This window comes from Fusarium keratoplasticum, chromosome 3 (genome assembly GCF_025433545.1).
Source record: "Fusarium keratoplasticum isolate Fu6.1 chromosome 3, whole genome shotgun sequence".
Lineage (NCBI taxonomy): Eukaryota > Fungi > Ascomycota > Sordariomycetes > Hypocreales > Nectriaceae > Fusarium > Fusarium keratoplasticum.
Genome location: NC_070531.1, coordinates 3330825 through 3346697, shown reverse-complemented (window position 1 = coordinate 3346697; position 15873 = coordinate 3330825). Strand labels below are relative to the sequence as shown.

Sequence of the window (15873 nt, the reverse complement as noted above, 5' to 3'; positions counted from 1 at the left end):
TGCGCCATCCCCGTCAATGTGCATCATAATGGCTTAAAATAAATCCATTCAACGATTGCAATCGTCCAACTGCTTCTGCGCTTCCCCCGCCACCGATCCACAATCCCCCGACCACCTCTTGGGCCAAGAAACGGGTGGACAAGATGGGGGAGGGCGGCGGTTGGTGTTGTTTCTTAGCCTGAGGGTACTCACACCACACCGACGCAAGGTACCTACAGTACCTCACATGCGACGTCCGCGCACAGAAGATCGCCCGCCTCCACCATTTTCCTTCCATTCACAACAGCCACGAGTTGCCCATCCCACCAGCTCCTGCGAATACCCGTTACTGTGCCTTTTTTGGGATTGTTGTTGCTGCTTCTCCCTAAATTGAAGCGTCACTGCAGCATTTCGTGTCCCGTCCTCCTTCTCATCCTGCTCTTGTCCTCTATCACCTCATCTCGGCGCGCTCCGAAGCCATCCCCAGCCACAGCTGGCCGTCGACAAGAAGCGTTATCAGAGACACAAACCGCAAAGCAAAGGCAGGTTCCCTCTCCTCCATCAATCATTCCGCGTACCTTGGTTGGCAGTAGGGGACCCCCTGTATCACCCCCCACTCCCAAGGCGCCTAGAGCTGTCCAGCAGAGCTCCTCCAGAGGCCGTGATTGTCCAGAAGCTCCGACACTCTGAGCGGCACAGGAGCACCACCGAAAGGCCCCCTTGTCCCCCAGCCAGCCCAGCGGGTTGTTGGCAAGGCTAGGACTGTCTCTAGCAGGGGACCTTAGTAGGCTAAGGTGGCACCGGCGGTGGCTACTGGCTATCCTGGGCGCCTCTCTCGTGGTCCTCTCTGGCTGGCGTCGTCCGGGCGGGCGGTCGACTCTCCTTGTCTGTCTCTGTTCTGCTCTGGTCTGCTCTCTCTGTGGTGGATCGCTCCCATCATTGAACCTCCTCCTGTGGCCTCACCTTTCTGCGGCACAAAACGCGTGAACTACACCTCGGTTTCGTGTCAAGTTTGCTCGCTCTGACCTTTCCTCTTTGATTTTATGCAGCCTTGAAACTTTTGTCGAGCGATTCGAGTCCCACCGTCGCTTACCTATCTCATCGCCAGCTTCACCGTCGCACTCCGAGCCCCCGTCCTCGCTTCGTCATTGTCGTTCCCCTCTCCTCGGGTTCTACATCTAGACGACTCCATCACAACCTCGTTGTCCGCCATCCCATCCCGCATCTCGACCTGCGCCCCGGCAAATCACGAGTGACTTTTACGGCCGAACCTCTTCCGATCCCTTCTACAACCTATCGCAACAATGGCTCAGCCAGGCGTGCAATCGTTGAAGGTTTGTCGGTCGCTGGTTGTCTGACGCAATACCTTGGGTGGCTGACCGCTGATGCAGTGTGTTGTGACTGGTGATGGTGCAGTTGGCAAGGTTCGTCTCGACATCAAAGCATCGCCGTCTGGTGCGGTAACTGCAAGCTCTTTACTGACTCTCCATCAAGACTTGTCTGCTCATCTCATACACCACGAATGCCTTCCCCGGCGAATACATCCCCACCGTGTTGGTTCCCGCTTTTCCCGCCGATAACATCCTGAACATCATGGCTGATGCAACCTGTGACGCAGCTTCGATAACTACTCGGCGAGTGTGATGGTGGATGGCAAGCCCATTAGCCTGGGTCTCTGGGATACCGCTGGTCAGGAGGATTACGACCGACTGCGACCTCTGTCCTACCCCCAGACCGACGTTTTCCTCATCTGCTTCTCCATCGTCAGCCCCCCCTCTTTTGACAACGTCAAGGCCAAGGTACGATGAAACGACCATCGACGCAGCGAAGAAGAACCCGAGTCCCGTTGACACAAGCTCTAGTGGCACCCTGAGATCGACCATCATGCGCCCAATATCCCCATCATCCTGGTCGGAACCAAGCTCGATCTTCGAGAAGACGCCGCTACACTCGAGTCCCTCCGCCAAAAGCGTATGGAGCCCGTGTCGTACGAACAGGCGCTGGCTTGCGCCAAGGAAATCAAGGCATACAAGTACCTTGAGTGCTCCGCTCTGACTCAAAGGAACCTTAAGAGCGTTTTCGACGAGGCTATTCGGTAGGTTCTCTTCCGAGATTGTGTTTGAATCATCTAACAAGCCTCCAGGGCTGTCCTTAACCCTCGGACTCAGACTAGCAAGGCCCCCAAAAATAAGAAGTGCTCGATCCTGTAGATATCCAACCTTGCACCGCGCGCGGGTAGCCCACGCGCTTGTTTGATTTTCTCAACCAAGGCGTCTCGACGACGCAAAATGACATGACGGCTCTGGACAAATGATCGACGATTTGGCGATACAAAGACGGCGGCTCTAACGGAATATCCTGGGGGAGTTTCTACTCTAAAACAACCCCTCAACCTCTCACACACACAACTAAACAGCTACAACTGCATATCATGATGGTATATGCGAGGCGGTTCTTGAATGACTTTTGGTCCTTTCTATCTGCGGTTCAATTTTTATCTCCACATTTTTTCTGTTTGCTCATATCTCTCACCTGTTTCCTCCTCGCGGAGGAGTTTATACCGACGTTGCGAGTAATTCAAGAACCGGGTTGCATTTTTGGAGCATTCTATTCTGCATGACTACTGCACCGTGACGCTATGATGGAGAGAAAGACGAGCGAGATGGCTTGTTCTATGGACTTTGTTTGTGACTGCTTTGTGTTGATTGTGGACAGTTGAATCTACGAGTTTAAACATTGCCTTGTTCCCCATGATCGTTTTAGCATGCGCTCAAGTTAGCCATCATGGCTTAGAATGGACTGGCACCGGAATCTCCGTTCTACAAGTGAAGATATCTTTGTTTTCATTGGCCTCAGATGCAAGTGGTTGACCCTCAACTCTGGTGTAAGTTGGCGGCGTGTACTATGGCTGTTGGATGAGAAGTCTAGTATAGGCGAGTTTCTTACTCTTCATCATGAGTTCAAGTCATGGGGAGACGGGCTTGCGATTCGTCTACACAGTTGAGATTGACCAGGGTTTGAGATTGGTAGAAACCCCTTTAGCTGGTTATTGGTAATATCTCGAATAGAGACACTGATGGCAGTGGGTAGTTCTATCACTGGCAGTCACTCATGATCTGGATATACAGCCTTGCGAGGTCATGATCCAATTCCTTGGGGTATCTCTCTATCTTGTACAAGTAAATGCATACCAACTTTTGTGTATCCGACCAAGACTTGATTCATTAGACTGCTTCAAGGACAACATTACGCTTCCTCCTCATAATAGCTATGCGCCAGGCTCAAAATGACGACGCAGCCGGCGACGATCTCTGGCATCCAGGTCCTACCAAGCATTACCGGGGACGCGACCACGACGGCTAGGGTGGATGGCGTCTTCCATGTGCTGCTCCTGGTCGGTGTTGGCTCTGGCCTCCTCCTTGGCGTTCTTCTCGCGCTGGATCCGCTTGGTGCGGTTCTCGTCGAGCTTGCGGTTCTTCTCCTGGATCTTTTCCTGGCGGCGCTTTGTCTTGCCGCCTCCGCCGGCACTGTTACACAAAGGGGTCAGCATCATGTTTCCAAGAGTGAGTTGCGAGCGTTGCGATTTGTCAATGGCTCTCTGCTGCGGGCGGGTTTTGCTGTTCATGCATATGGCCACTCATGAAGAGATACACGGACCGCATCGGTCAGGTGGTGATGAGCGTGACTCCACGGGATGTGACCAGCAAGCCATGGAGGCGGATTGGGAGTGTTACACAAGGCACACTCAGAGAAGCAAACCGCAGGAAATGTGATGCATCAAGAGAGGGGGAATGGAGGGGGGTGTATGAGTGAGACACTTGAGAAAGAAAGAGGGTTGAAAAACTCACGTCAACTCGACATTTATGCGACGCGCGGGGGAGACACCGTCCTCAAACATGGAGTGGTGGAACTTGTCGAGGCAGGTTCGCATATGCCAGACTTTGGCGAACTCGACAAAGGCGAAGCCGCGGCACGGCTTGGAGTCGGCCGGGTCGCTCATGCAGCGGACGTGGATGGGGGAGAGCGAGGCAAAGTGGGCTTGGATGGTGTCGGCGGTGGCGGTGAAGGGGAGGTTGCCGACAAAGACGATGTGGCGGTCGGCTTTGGAATCGGCGTCGGCAGCGGCCGTGTCCGCGTCCGCGCCGTTGGGTACGGCCTCGTCGTTGTTGTCGTTGTTGGCGGTGGTTGAGGAGGACTTCTTATCCTTCTTGCTCTTCTTCTTCTTCTTGCTGCTGGACTCATCGTTGGCTTCAGCGTTGGCGATGGGCTCCTCCTCTTGTTGTGATTCCTTGTCCTTGTTCTTCTTCTCCTTCTTCTTCTTCTTCTTTGCGGCCTTGTCCGAGTCTGCGGCGTCTGCAGTCGCAGAAGCGGGCTTGACATCGGCATCAGCCATTGGAGAATCCTCAGCAGGCTCGTCCACCACCTCCTCGTCGTCGTCCTGCTCGGGGAGGTCCTGGAGGTCCTTGCGCTTGTCCTTGCGCTCCTTGCGCGACTCCTTCTTGTGCTTCTTGTCCTTTTTCTCCTTCTTGGCCTTCTTCTTCACGTCGGCGGCGGTGGCATCGTCGTCGTTGCGCTTGCGCTTCTTGGGGGGAGCCTCGACGTCGACGGGAGTGATGTGCTTGTCCTCAGCCTCGGCGGCCTCTCTTGCGCGCTTGCTCTTCATGATTGCGCCGTGTCGTGATCAGATTGGGAATGAGGTAGATAGAGATTGTAGCGTGATCTACTTTTGCGCAAGGCGGCAGAAAAAAAAATTATGCAGGATCTGCTTTTTTGCCAAGTCAGCACAAGCCTCTTTTTTTTTTTCTGCTTCCTTGTCCGACGTCGCGTCGCAAGACAGGGTGGCTTTGGAACAAGACACAATCAATGGTTCGACTTACAGACAATCACAGACAGGTTAATTTGTGACGCCGGTTGGCAGGCTGCAGAATGCTGCAAGACACGGCTTGGAGATGGATGGGCCCGACGAGGTTTTCCGGTCTGCACGAGGCAAGGAAATGTTCCGTCCCGACTAACCAGTTAGCCAGCGGGCCAGTCAGCCCGGGCTAGAGAGAGTGTGTGTGACTTGGTGCTGCTGCTACAGCTGCACGCGCGCTGTGGTTGGGGCGACGTGGGATTGGAGATTTGAGGAGGATCGATCTGCGAGTGCCAAAACGTGCAGGAAAAGTGAGAGGTGAGTGGGATTGCTTGCTCACAAGGGAGCTAAGGAAGCGGGAGATGCCGAGACGGACGACCTACGGAGGATTTGGGATTTCCTGGGACACTACTATGTACCACGGGACGGGAGTCTAGATAAAAATAACATGTTGACGTATGTGACAATACATGCGACCAAATATGAAACTGCTATGTTTCTGTTGTTTCTTCATCAGTTATCATTAGTTATCAAATGCCAACTGTCAACGGCCGCCCATCATGGCGTCCAATTTTTCCCCTACCCATGGCATGGTACCCGTTGCTTTCTTTTTCCCATTTCCATTCCCCCCTTCAGCTTCGTCGAAAACTTTTCTTTTTCCTTATTTCCTCCTTCGCCGCCGTCTCACACGTATCTCACTAATCTAATCTGCATCATGCACGTACATACATGTTGTCGTACAGTGCTAGTTAGTTTACCGACTAGGCTAGGGTTCTGGGCGGTAAATCAATCCCCCATGCCCATATCCTTGCCATCCATGCTCTGTCCCAAAGCAAAGCTCCGTAGCGGGGGCGTCTATCGTCGACGGCCGTTGTCACTGGCCCCTCACAACCGACTCCAGACCCTGGGCCGCGACCCTACGACATCGACACCCTAGTCAGTCCCGGCGCAGCGTCGAGGACATCTCTCCTCCTGCGTCCCAGAAGATGCGGTGGACGTTGATCGGCTGGCTATCCTCCCTTCTTCAGCCGCTGTGCAACCCCGGAGCTGTCGGCTGTCAAGACGGCACTGCATTTCAAAACCTTGCTGCTTGCTTGTCAGTGGTTGACTTGGGGGGTTCCATGTGACAACCATTAAATTTTTTTTCTTCACTCTCATCAACCCCAGTCCATCCATCCATCCATCCATCCATCCATCCTTGGGGATTTCCAGCTGTCAGCGCCGCTACCAAAGCATGGCTACCTGACGTAGGCAAGGTGACGCCCATACGCAGCCAGAGTCAAGTGCCAACTGCAGCTTAGAGGCACACTGTATTATTGGGGACTAGGAGTTGGTGCACATTGACGCAGCTGAAGGGTCGAGGGTCTATGGTTGGCGCCCATCCCAACTTGGGTTGTTCGGGACCATCCTCTTATATCCAAGGGATACGATCCTGAATACAAAACCACGATTCCATAGCCGATGGATACGGTCAGCTGGGATACCAACTATTGAACTCAATCACCGTCCGGGCGAGTCATTCAGCTTACCCGGAGCAAAAGGAACGAAACCGAAATGAAAGAGACGGACACAAGAAAAAAAAAAAAGAAGGTGAGCCCCCTGGGCTGTTCAACGGGCGGCCTTTGCCTCGTGGTCGGTCGTCCTAGTCGGTTGAGGTGAGAAAAGCAAAAAAGCTCCGTGCTCCCAGAGCCAAGGTGAGCGGACAACAGTGCGAATATCTCGAGTTTTAGACGGTAGACGGTCTGGTACCTTCCTGCGCCGCAACTGACAGCCGTGGAGTGCGTGTGGAGGGGGAAAAAGGAAAGGAAGGCACCACCCCTGTCGCTCTGTCCCTTGTCCCTGCCCCATGCTCAATGCCCCATCATCCATACCGCAGCCTTCAAACCCATCTCATCCCCGTCTACATCATCCATCTTTCATCATCCATTGACTTGACTCGGGGGGCCTCTATCCATATCCACTCGAATTGAATGAATCTCTCTTTCTTTCTCCTCCTGCTGCCGTCTCCGCCATCTCCGCTTCTCTCCGTCCCGGGTCCGCTTGGCTCTCTTTTTTTACGCCTCCCTACGCTACAGTCCTTGTCCTGTACCACCCCTTGTTTTCCCCTCCGTCCCTCCGGTCCCCCGTCTGTCTAGTTGCTGCAGCCAGCAACACTGCAAAAGTTGCTTTTCTCTATACCATCTGGCTCTATTCACTCACTCTACAGTATCCGTATGGCAGCCCGGCCCAGGCGCAGGCTCGCACACCAACCCAACCCAGTGGCCGACCAGGGGCATGCGCGACATGCAAGCTCCCGTCCATGTCTTGTTTCTGACTCTCCTAGTGTCCTCCTCTTTGCCTCCCTCTCCGTTTATGTGCTCCGCCACTCAACCCCCAGCTCAGCCAGCCAGTTCAGCCGGCCAGAGCAGAAGCCCAACCAGCGTTGCCGGCATCATTCATGGTCAAGGTCATTGCCATGGCATGGACGTAGTAGTCGCGGCAAGCAAGCAGGCAAGCAAGCAAGCAAGCAAGCATCAAGCACCAGCTGGCAAGCAGAACAGCACGCGAGATGAGGCCCGCCGCGCACCAATAGTCCAGCCATACCCGCTCCAACCCGAGTCTATGCAGCGCTTTTCTCTGCATCACTCAAAGTCTGCATCTTGCTTGCTTCTTATATACTCGACGGGTTCCCGGGGGTGGGTGGCCACCCGGAATCTTCAGCCTTTTCTCTGCTACGCTCTCCCCTGTCTGTCCGTCCCTTCGTCTCCATATTCCTCTCTCATATCTACCATAAACCTCTCTCACACACCTCTTTCTCTTTCTCTTCTCTTTTCTATTCCATCTTCTCCTTCTCCCCCGACCTCCACGTCAACCTGCCAACTTTTTGTCCTTCCGTGTGACAACCAGGCTGTCTGTGTCCTCCACCCTGGCCAACCACTTAGAAGAGCCTCGATTTTTCTCTTCCTCCCACAATGCAGTTGACGTGGGACCTGGGAATGGACCATGTCCGGTCCTGGGTCCTCAGCGGCGATTATGAGCTGGACGACTCTTTCGACCGCCCCTTTGCCTGGAGTTCTACCATCGTCACTGGCCTCTCCGAGGCTGCCATTGTGCCTCAGCCTGATGATGCAAGTGCTCGTTCAGACGCGGGAGACACTGAGACCTCTCTCGCCTCAGAGTTGACTCCAGCTTCCAGTGCCCAGGCTTCGTCTCCCTCTCTCTTTAAACTCGCCCCAGCCTTGAAGGAGCAGCAATTCCTCTCTGTGGCGGACCATGTCGACGACCCTCTGATCCCGAAGCAGAAGGACATCCGCCGCATCTTCAACAATGGCCGTCAGACTTGGCAACACTTTCTCAGCCAGGCCCTGGCCCTACCAAGAGGCTTCTTCCCCCCCGGCCTAGACCCGTCCATCATGCTCCAGGATATGCCGCCGCTCCCCAACACGGTCCCGTCAAAGGGCGTCCTGGCCGGAGCCCCCACCTGGCTCGTCCCGGAGCCCGAGCCCTGTCAACCGCCGCCCGCCCAACCGTCCGCTCGGGACCGCCCACCACACCTCGACCTCAACAAGGTTACCGGCACCACAAAGTATTTCCGCCTTTCCTACCCCGAACCCATCGACTGCCTCATCTCTTCGGATCCGAGCGCCTCCCACTATGGCAATCCCTCTGGCAGCGCAGACGCGTCCAACGCCCCGCAAGGCCTTGCCATCTTGACCATGTGCTGGTCCTACATCTTCTCCACCCGGCTACTGCAACTCCAGAAGAGAAGGGCCCACTTCACTGACTCCTGCCTCCGCCCAATCCCGATCAACGCGGTTGGTGACCTCGCGCAGAGCGAGATCCTGGTCCAGCTCCCCAGCGAGGCCTCCTTGCGTCTAGTCCACTGGCTCTCTGCCATTCTGGCGCCAAAGCCGGGCTGGGCTCCTGATGACGAAGAAGGTGCATGCTCACCTTGGGATGCGCGATGCACGGGAGATGTGCGGTTCGTCATTGCTACCGAAGAGCAGGTCACGATTGACTCTGATGCTGAGCCTCCGAGCCCATCGGAGGCTACCGAGCTGCTTATTGAGTTTTGCAATTTGTTCGGCATCGGCCATGAACCCTGCCGATCAAGAGATCCTAGCCCCCTGTCGCCCATCAAAGCTGCCTTCCTTGCAACCCTCGCGATTCCCTTCTATCGCATGGCGAAGCTGCAGCCACATCTTCCTAGACCGTCTCTGAAGCTGCGCAAGACGACGGGGCTAGATGAGGGCCAGAAGACGGACATCCGGCGGTATGCTGGGGAAGCCCACTACTACATGACGCTGAGCATGCACCCTTACGCTCTGGGCCCAGTCCTCTGGAGCATCTTTTGGCAGCCCGACATCCAATGCAACCTCGTCAGCCCGTGGCTGGCTGCCATCTCCAGCGTCATCCGCCCCGCCTTCAACTACTGCGACTTTGAGATGCTGGTAAAGATCTTTGCGCTCCGCCGACCCCGCGTCGCGCTTTGGTGGCACGGCCTCTTCCTGCTTGGCAACCCCAAGATCCTTGACTTTATCCACAACTACCTCACCACCCTCGACGAGGGCTGCTTCTACGACACCCTGTCTCGCCCCGACATCGTCACCGCCGCTTGGACAGGGGCTCCCCAGTCATATCAGGATGACCTCTCCTCCACCGCCTACCATCATCTCAACGATGCCGTTCCCCGCGCTGCTCTCTTGCAGCACCGCCACACGCTGACCCTCCGCGACCCATGGCCTCTCTTCTACGGATGGCGGCCGTTTGGATCCGTTCCCAAGGATACTATCGAGCCGGATCTCTACCCTTGGCTGGAGCATGGCCATAACCGTGAGTATAACCACTGGACCTGGTGGTCCAAGGATGATGCTTCCGTTGAGCCATCTGTGCATGCCGGCTACCGCAAGGAGACTGGGCGCTTCGACCCGACCGTCCCCGACAACCTCGAACTTCTTCCCGCCCACGACTCCTCGGCCCCTCTTCCTCCTGCTACCGTCCTGCCCATTGCCTTTGAGCCCTCGCGACGAGCCACTCTGCAGATGATTAACCACTCGCTTGGCAACATTGTTGGTGAGCGCAGCGTCAGCACTGCTGTAATTCCTGATCTGAAGCAGTCTCACCCCTGGCTCAAGGACTGGACGCCTGTCTAAACATCTATTCCCGCATGATACCTCATCTGTTTTCAGCATTCTTATTCAATCACCCTTGCATCCTTATCCCCCACCTTTTGATGAACTATGACGGATACGAGAAAACGACGTTCGTGGCAGATGGGACTGCTTCTTTCAAGTCTAGGGACAAGGGAGGGCTTTTTGGCCCCGAAATATAGCGGAGGAGGCGCGTCTTGGATCACTAAAAGGAGGACTAATTGGGACAAACTGGTTTGTTGTTGTTTTTGGACTATGGCGATGGGTCATGTATTGATATGGGCTTTGCTTCTGGATTCCCGCTGTTGTATCTTTTCTCCCCTTTGTCTTGATTCCTGGCTCATGGCGCTGCGAGGGGCGTCTTTGACGGCGCTCCCAGCTTGGGTTGCTTGTGTCATTCGAGGGTGTCTTGCTGGATCTTGGTGTTTTGGGTTCTATTCCAAGAGTTGTCCTGGTCCAGGCAAGCTAGCTAGGTGCTTTGTGTCAGTAGAAATGTCAAATACCCGACGACCACGTTTCAGTGGCTTCTCAACTTGATGCTCTCTATCTTGCCATCGTCCTCGAGACTGTTCTCAAGTGACTCGAAAGTTCAAGGCAGCAGTTTGGACATTGTTCAAGGGCTATTATGAGCCAAACCATCAAGTTCATTATGTTGTCGGGATAATCTAAGTCTGTAAGAACATTATCATTACGAGGTAACAATCGACTCCACGATATCTATCACACCACCAATCAATGCAAATATCCCGAATAAAAATAATAGCACCACTGGATTAACACCATTGGGTCTCAGACAATCTTCTACACCTCCATCATGTTCTCTTGCATGAACAAGAAATCATCATTGTCCGCCAGACAGCTCAAGGTGAAGAGGGCTAGAAGGACGATGGCGCAATACCAAAGCGAAGGTTGAGATCGTCCTGCAGAGCCTGCGACAACTAGGGGAACTGGAGTGGTACCTGATGGCGGATCTGCTCGAATGAATGTTGACGTCAGGTCAGGGTCAGAGTCAGGATCCGGGGCCTCAGAGTTGACAGAGTCACTGGGTTCTTGATCACTCTCCTGTCTTCGCGCGATATCGACCTCGGCATTTGCTACTAGTTGAGGTGGCAATCGGTCCAATGAGGCATCGTCCGTTGGCTAGACGGTGATGATCCTCGTTTGGGTGATTTCGACCTTCGTGGGAGCAAGCACCGTGATGACTTGAGGTCCACGATCAGTGTACGGGGCACTAGGGTCCTCCGGGGGGTGGATGGCTTTGACAAACTCGGTTGTTGTTGGACGATCCGCTCGAATGAACGTTTCCGAGGGAGGATCAGCTCGGATGAATGTTTCAGTCGGCTGGTTTGGCCCTGTCACTAGAGGAGAATGCTGCCCTGATGCTGCTGGATCTCCAGGCGTTTGGGGATTCCCGTCATTCTTTCCTTGGCCGCCGTTGCTTGGAGGAGCTTGAGGACCATTGGGGGATTGGCTGTCGTGTGAACCAGGAGACTGAGCAGGAGAGTTTACAGTTCCAGGGTCAAGTGGTTTACCACTACCAGGGCTCGTCGGGCAGTTGCCGTTGCATGAAGGCACACCGTCACCACTGCCATCGCCTTCTTGTGCCGAATCAGATCCCCAACCGCCATCACTACCAGGACCGGGATGTACCTGGCCGTCTGGAGAGGGCTCCTGGCGATAAGGGACAGAACCGTTTTCTGGGGTTGATGGGCTACCAGGGCATGGGCCAAGACTTCCATCACAGGGGGGACCGTTTCCATTGGGCGAAGGATTTGTTCCTCCTTGCGTAGGCGGCGATCCAGCATCTGTCGGAGGTGCGGCAGTGTTGCTGGCGGGAGGAGGACCTGGTGGTGTCGGGATAGTAGAAGGGCTACTAGCTCCTGGATCGGGTCCGTTTGAGCCGGGAATAGGACAAGAAGAACCCTCTGCATTTCCAGAGCAGCCCCCTGGAACATTGGGAGGTACGGGAGATGATGGAGGCCCAGCTGCAGACGAAGGCTGGTGTGATCCAGGTGGCGCTTCAGCAGAGTTACAACTGCCATTTGGGTCGGATCCCGGACAGGCTTGTCCACTCCCATCGCCTGGAAATGGACCGGTTTGGGGGCTTCCTGGGTTTCCTGTAGGGTCGCCACCATCAGGCCCAGAGTTGAGGTTGGGAACCGAAGGCGGTGTTGGGGCTGTTGGAGGCTGACCGGGGACGGGGCATGGAGAGGGTCCATTTGCAGGACAGTTCGGATCACCTTGGCCTGGCACAGGAACGGCAGGACTAGGTGCCGGTGCTGGTTCTTGCGGTGCTGGAGGTACTGGAGGAGCTGGAGGACTTGATGAGGCACCACAGTCAGGCGAATCATCGGCTCGCTCAGGGCATCCTCCTGGGTTCTGGGTTCCTGGAGAGGGGATGACTGGAGTTCCAGGAGGGCCTTGGTTGTGATTCCCGCAAGCTGGGCTGTCGGTACCAACCGCACAGTCTACTGGGTTGCCTTGGTTTCCAGCCGATGATTGAGGGGAAGAGTTCCCTGGAGCACCAGAGCCAGGCGTGGGAGTAGCGTCATCTTCGCAATCCTCACCGGCTCGTTCTGGAGGACTTGTATGACCAGGCACTCCAGAATCTCCAGAAGGGGTCGACGGGGTTGGATTCTCGACCACTGGTATAGGAGCAGGCTGAGATGGAGGTTGTCCTGGTGTTTCTTGATTGGGACCAGAGGGTGGGCTTCCGGCATTGTCCCCAGCACCGGAACTTGGGCCTTGGGGACCAGGACCAGAGCCAGAGCCATCATTCGCGCCGCCTGATGTTCCTTGACTATGGCCAAGGGGCGGATTACCGGAATCGGTTCCGGGCACAGTGCTTGGGCTTGCAGGGGAACCGTCAGCTGGATTGGGAGATGGAGCATTGGGTTGACCGTTGGTTTGGCCATTTGGGGAGGAATCACTATCGTTGGGTGAGCTTCCAGAAGGATGCTGAGCCTGTCCGTTGTTCGGAGCCCCTGAAGAGTTGTTGTTTGAGCCCTCAGTTGCTGGGTCGCAGTCTGCATCTACGGCTGCTGGGTTGCCAACACCGCTGCTAGGATTTTCGTTTTCCCCGAGGTTATTCGAAGCTGCGTGTGCGAAAGTCCCTGACTGGTCACCCTGTGATGTAGAAGAACCTGCTGGCCGGGATCCGAGGACGGGGTCTGTGTTACCGGCAGGTGGACTGGGATCGAAATTGGGATCTGTGTTGCCAGCGGGTGAGCTGGACCCAAGATTGGGATCACCAGCTCCGGATCCGGGAACGAGAGGAGAATCACCAGTGGGAGGAGGCCGGGGAATGCCAGAAGGGACAGATTCGGGAAGGGACAAGGTGAGGACGCCATTGGAGCCGGCCGTGCAGTCGACAGCAAGGGTGAATTGGTCGCCAAAGGCAAACCGGCCCGTGTCAAGTCGAGGAGTCAAATGAGAGAACCGTCGTGGGGCAAGGCCCACATGTTGTAGTTCGACAGGTAGGAGGTCGGTAATGAGAGCGCCGTAGTTGGAACATGCGGAGATGGTATATGCCAGAGCAGGGCCGTAGTCTTCTCCACAAGAGCTAGCCAAGCACAAGAAGAGTTCCTGATGATTGGAGTCAGCACATTGTCAACAGAATGACTAGTCTCCAACGTACTCTTTGCTTGGCCATGTCCATGCAGACAGCTTTGGTGGGTATGTTGTGCTGGTTGGTGAAGCGGTAACGAGAAAGGCCGCGAGTGCAAGTAGTAGCACATTCTATTGTCTTGTCAACCATGGCTATCAGCAAGGGGGCCAAAGATGCTCACCTGGTACAGACATGTCATGACCATGTACAGAGCCAGTGACAAGGCTTGACAGCATCAAGCCGGTGGCGAAGTAAGGCTTCATATCGTGTTCGTGTCTCGAGAGACTGAGTAATGGGGGAGTTGAAGTAAGGGGAGTAGTTGTGGCGTAAACGACAGTGGCCGAAAGAAGCGGCTGGTTGAGGGAGGAGAAGGTTGCCAAAAAGAGCACCGAAAGTCGTCAGGAGCGGCAGTCGCCAAAAAGAAGAGCAAAGTCGAAGCAAAGAGTTGTCAAAGGGTTTGAAATTGACCGCAGTCACAAAAAAGAGGTGGCAAACGACAGTCACCAAGAAAGTCTGAGGTAAACGACACAGCAAAAAAGTAGCCAGCGATGAACGCGGCGAGTCCAAAAAAGGGAAGCAAGAAAATGGTCCAAAAACGGGCTTGTGAGCTCAAGGTGAGGCGGTGGATGATGAGAGGAGAAGAGAAGAGAGAGGGGAGAGTGTGGGAGAGATGAGAATAAATGGCCACCGAAGCCATCGCGAGAGGGAAAGAGCTGATCTCGGAGGGTGGAAGGAGGTGTGTGGGTGTTGTTGCCCGGGAAGGTGCAGAGCTGACCGAGGAGGAATTGGCAAGAGCACCCTCCTTGAATCTCGGTGACCATCGCCAGCTGGAGCAGACTCAGATAAGGAAGCGGGCAAAGATGTGAACTGCCAAGTGAATACGTCATTGAGACCAGAGCTGAAGAGAAAGAGAAGCAGAAGCAGAAAAAGGAACAGATTGCTGTCAATTCTATTGCATGGGTATCGTATCTAATAGAACAACAACGCCAGCGGCTTCTTCTCATCACCATACCGATCCTTGAACTCCTTCCGTGCCAGGAACTTGGCAAGCGGCATCATGGTGTCCTTCATGTCCATGACGCCGCGCTTCTTCTGGTCGATGTGGGAGGCATCCACGACGAGCCGCTTCAGGTTGTCGAGGGAGAGTGCGCCTGTCAGAGTCAGCCCCGTGTTTCTTTCTAGTGTGGTAGAAGGGACTTGCCGTTGTCAATGAGGTCCATGAGTCGGGCAGGTGTGCCGACGGCGATACCAGTCCTGTGGCCCTGAAGGAAGTTGACTTGCTCTTCGACTTTCATGTGCTTGGCGAACTGTTCCATCCAATATCAGCAATTGACCATATTGACGGGACACAAGACGAAAATTACCAGCTTGGAGATTGTGTTGTCCTTGCTCTGAAACTTGCGCATCGATCTGATTTCTGTCAGCTTCGCCACTTGACTCTTGGATGGCAATGCGCCTCGCACCTCACGATATCAGCTGCTCTCAAACCCGCTCCTGCAACGATGAGCGTATGAGGCGAGCCCTTCTTCTTGGGCGACTTCTTTAGACCCTCAGGGTTCTCCGAGACGCTTTCGAGGAAGTCGGGGAACTTGTCCAACGTCCTCGTCTCCTGCCATGAAGTCGTGTCCTGGATGGCGTTGGCTGTCGCATCGTTAGCAGGTATATTCGGCAGAAGCGGGTGGAATCTTGGTATTACCTGATACAGTCAGATCAGAGATTTCCACGGCACTCAGATCACTGCCGAATCGACTCAGCTTCTGAGCGAGGTGATCTGCCAAAAGCTGGTTGTCCATTTTTGTAAACAGGGTGTTGAGACCGAGCTCAGTGTCGAGGGTGTCATCATCCGGGGCATTGGCCTTTCTCTTCTTATTCTTCTTGGGCTTGGGTTGAGAAGGGTTGTCCTCCGCCTGCCTCTTTTTTGATGCCGACATGGTGATGGTCTCTGTGGTTTGGTGTTTCCTTGCGAGATTGTAAGAGTTGGTCGTGGTTGAGGCGTCAAGAAATTTTATGTTTTGCACAGTGCCAGAATTTGATCATGGCTGAATTGGCGCTAGGGATGGATATTCGCACTGTCTGTGGCACTGTATCTAGGACACCAGATCCACCAGGAGTTCATCATGAGTGAAGCAGATGGGCGGGCTCATGATGATTGATATCAAGGGAGGTCATGAAATTCACCTCACTTTGATTGCACAGTAAATAGTCGCCCAGATTTTGTTCTACTTGAAACCTCTTTAAGGTTATTAATTCCCCCTACTTGGTACGATAAGAAAACAGACATCCTCCTCTGACGCGCGTCTATATCC

The 15873-nt window shown here is 54.6% G+C and overlaps 4 protein-coding genes across 4 annotated transcripts; 2 read left to right on the top strand and 2 right to left on the bottom strand.

Moving 5' to 3' along the window:
* Positions 1-1283: 1283 nt before the first annotated feature.
* Positions 1284-2189, top strand: NCS57_00436200 (uncharacterized protein; the record flags this gene model as incomplete). Its single annotated transcript, XM_053054323.1, has 6 exons — positions 1284-1313; positions 1371-1403; positions 1474-1532; positions 1598-1778; positions 1842-2074; positions 2123-2189. The coding sequence occupies 6 exons, from the start codon at positions 1284-1286 to the stop codon at positions 2187-2189; spliced, it is 603 nt and encodes a 200-aa protein (XP_052916483.1).
* Positions 2190-3304: 1115 nt separating this feature from the next.
* NCS57_00436100 (RRM domain-containing protein) lies at positions 3305-4642 on the bottom strand (the record flags this gene model as incomplete). The annotated part of the gene is made up of 2 exons (XM_053054322.1): positions 3305-3506; positions 3828-4642. The coding sequence occupies 2 exons, from the start codon at positions 4640-4642 to the stop codon at positions 3305-3307; spliced, it is 1017 nt and encodes a 338-aa protein (XP_052916482.1).
* Positions 4643-7782: 3140 nt separating this feature from the next.
* NCS57_00436000 (uncharacterized protein) lies at positions 7783-9963 on the top strand (the record flags this gene model as incomplete). Its single annotated transcript, XM_053054321.1, has 1 exon — positions 7783-9963. The coding sequence occupies one exon, from the start codon at positions 7783-7785 to the stop codon at positions 9961-9963; it is 2181 nt and encodes a 726-aa protein (XP_052916481.1).
* Positions 9964-14536: 4573 nt separating this feature from the next.
* Positions 14537-15498, bottom strand: NCS57_00435900 (Protein CMS1; the record flags this gene model as incomplete). The annotated part of the gene is made up of 5 exons (XM_053054320.1): positions 14537-14718; positions 14769-14874; positions 14932-14977; positions 15031-15208; positions 15264-15498. The coding sequence occupies 5 exons, from the start codon at positions 15496-15498 to the stop codon at positions 14537-14539; spliced, it is 747 nt and encodes a 248-aa protein (XP_052916480.1).
* Positions 15499-15873: the final 375 nt, after the last annotated feature.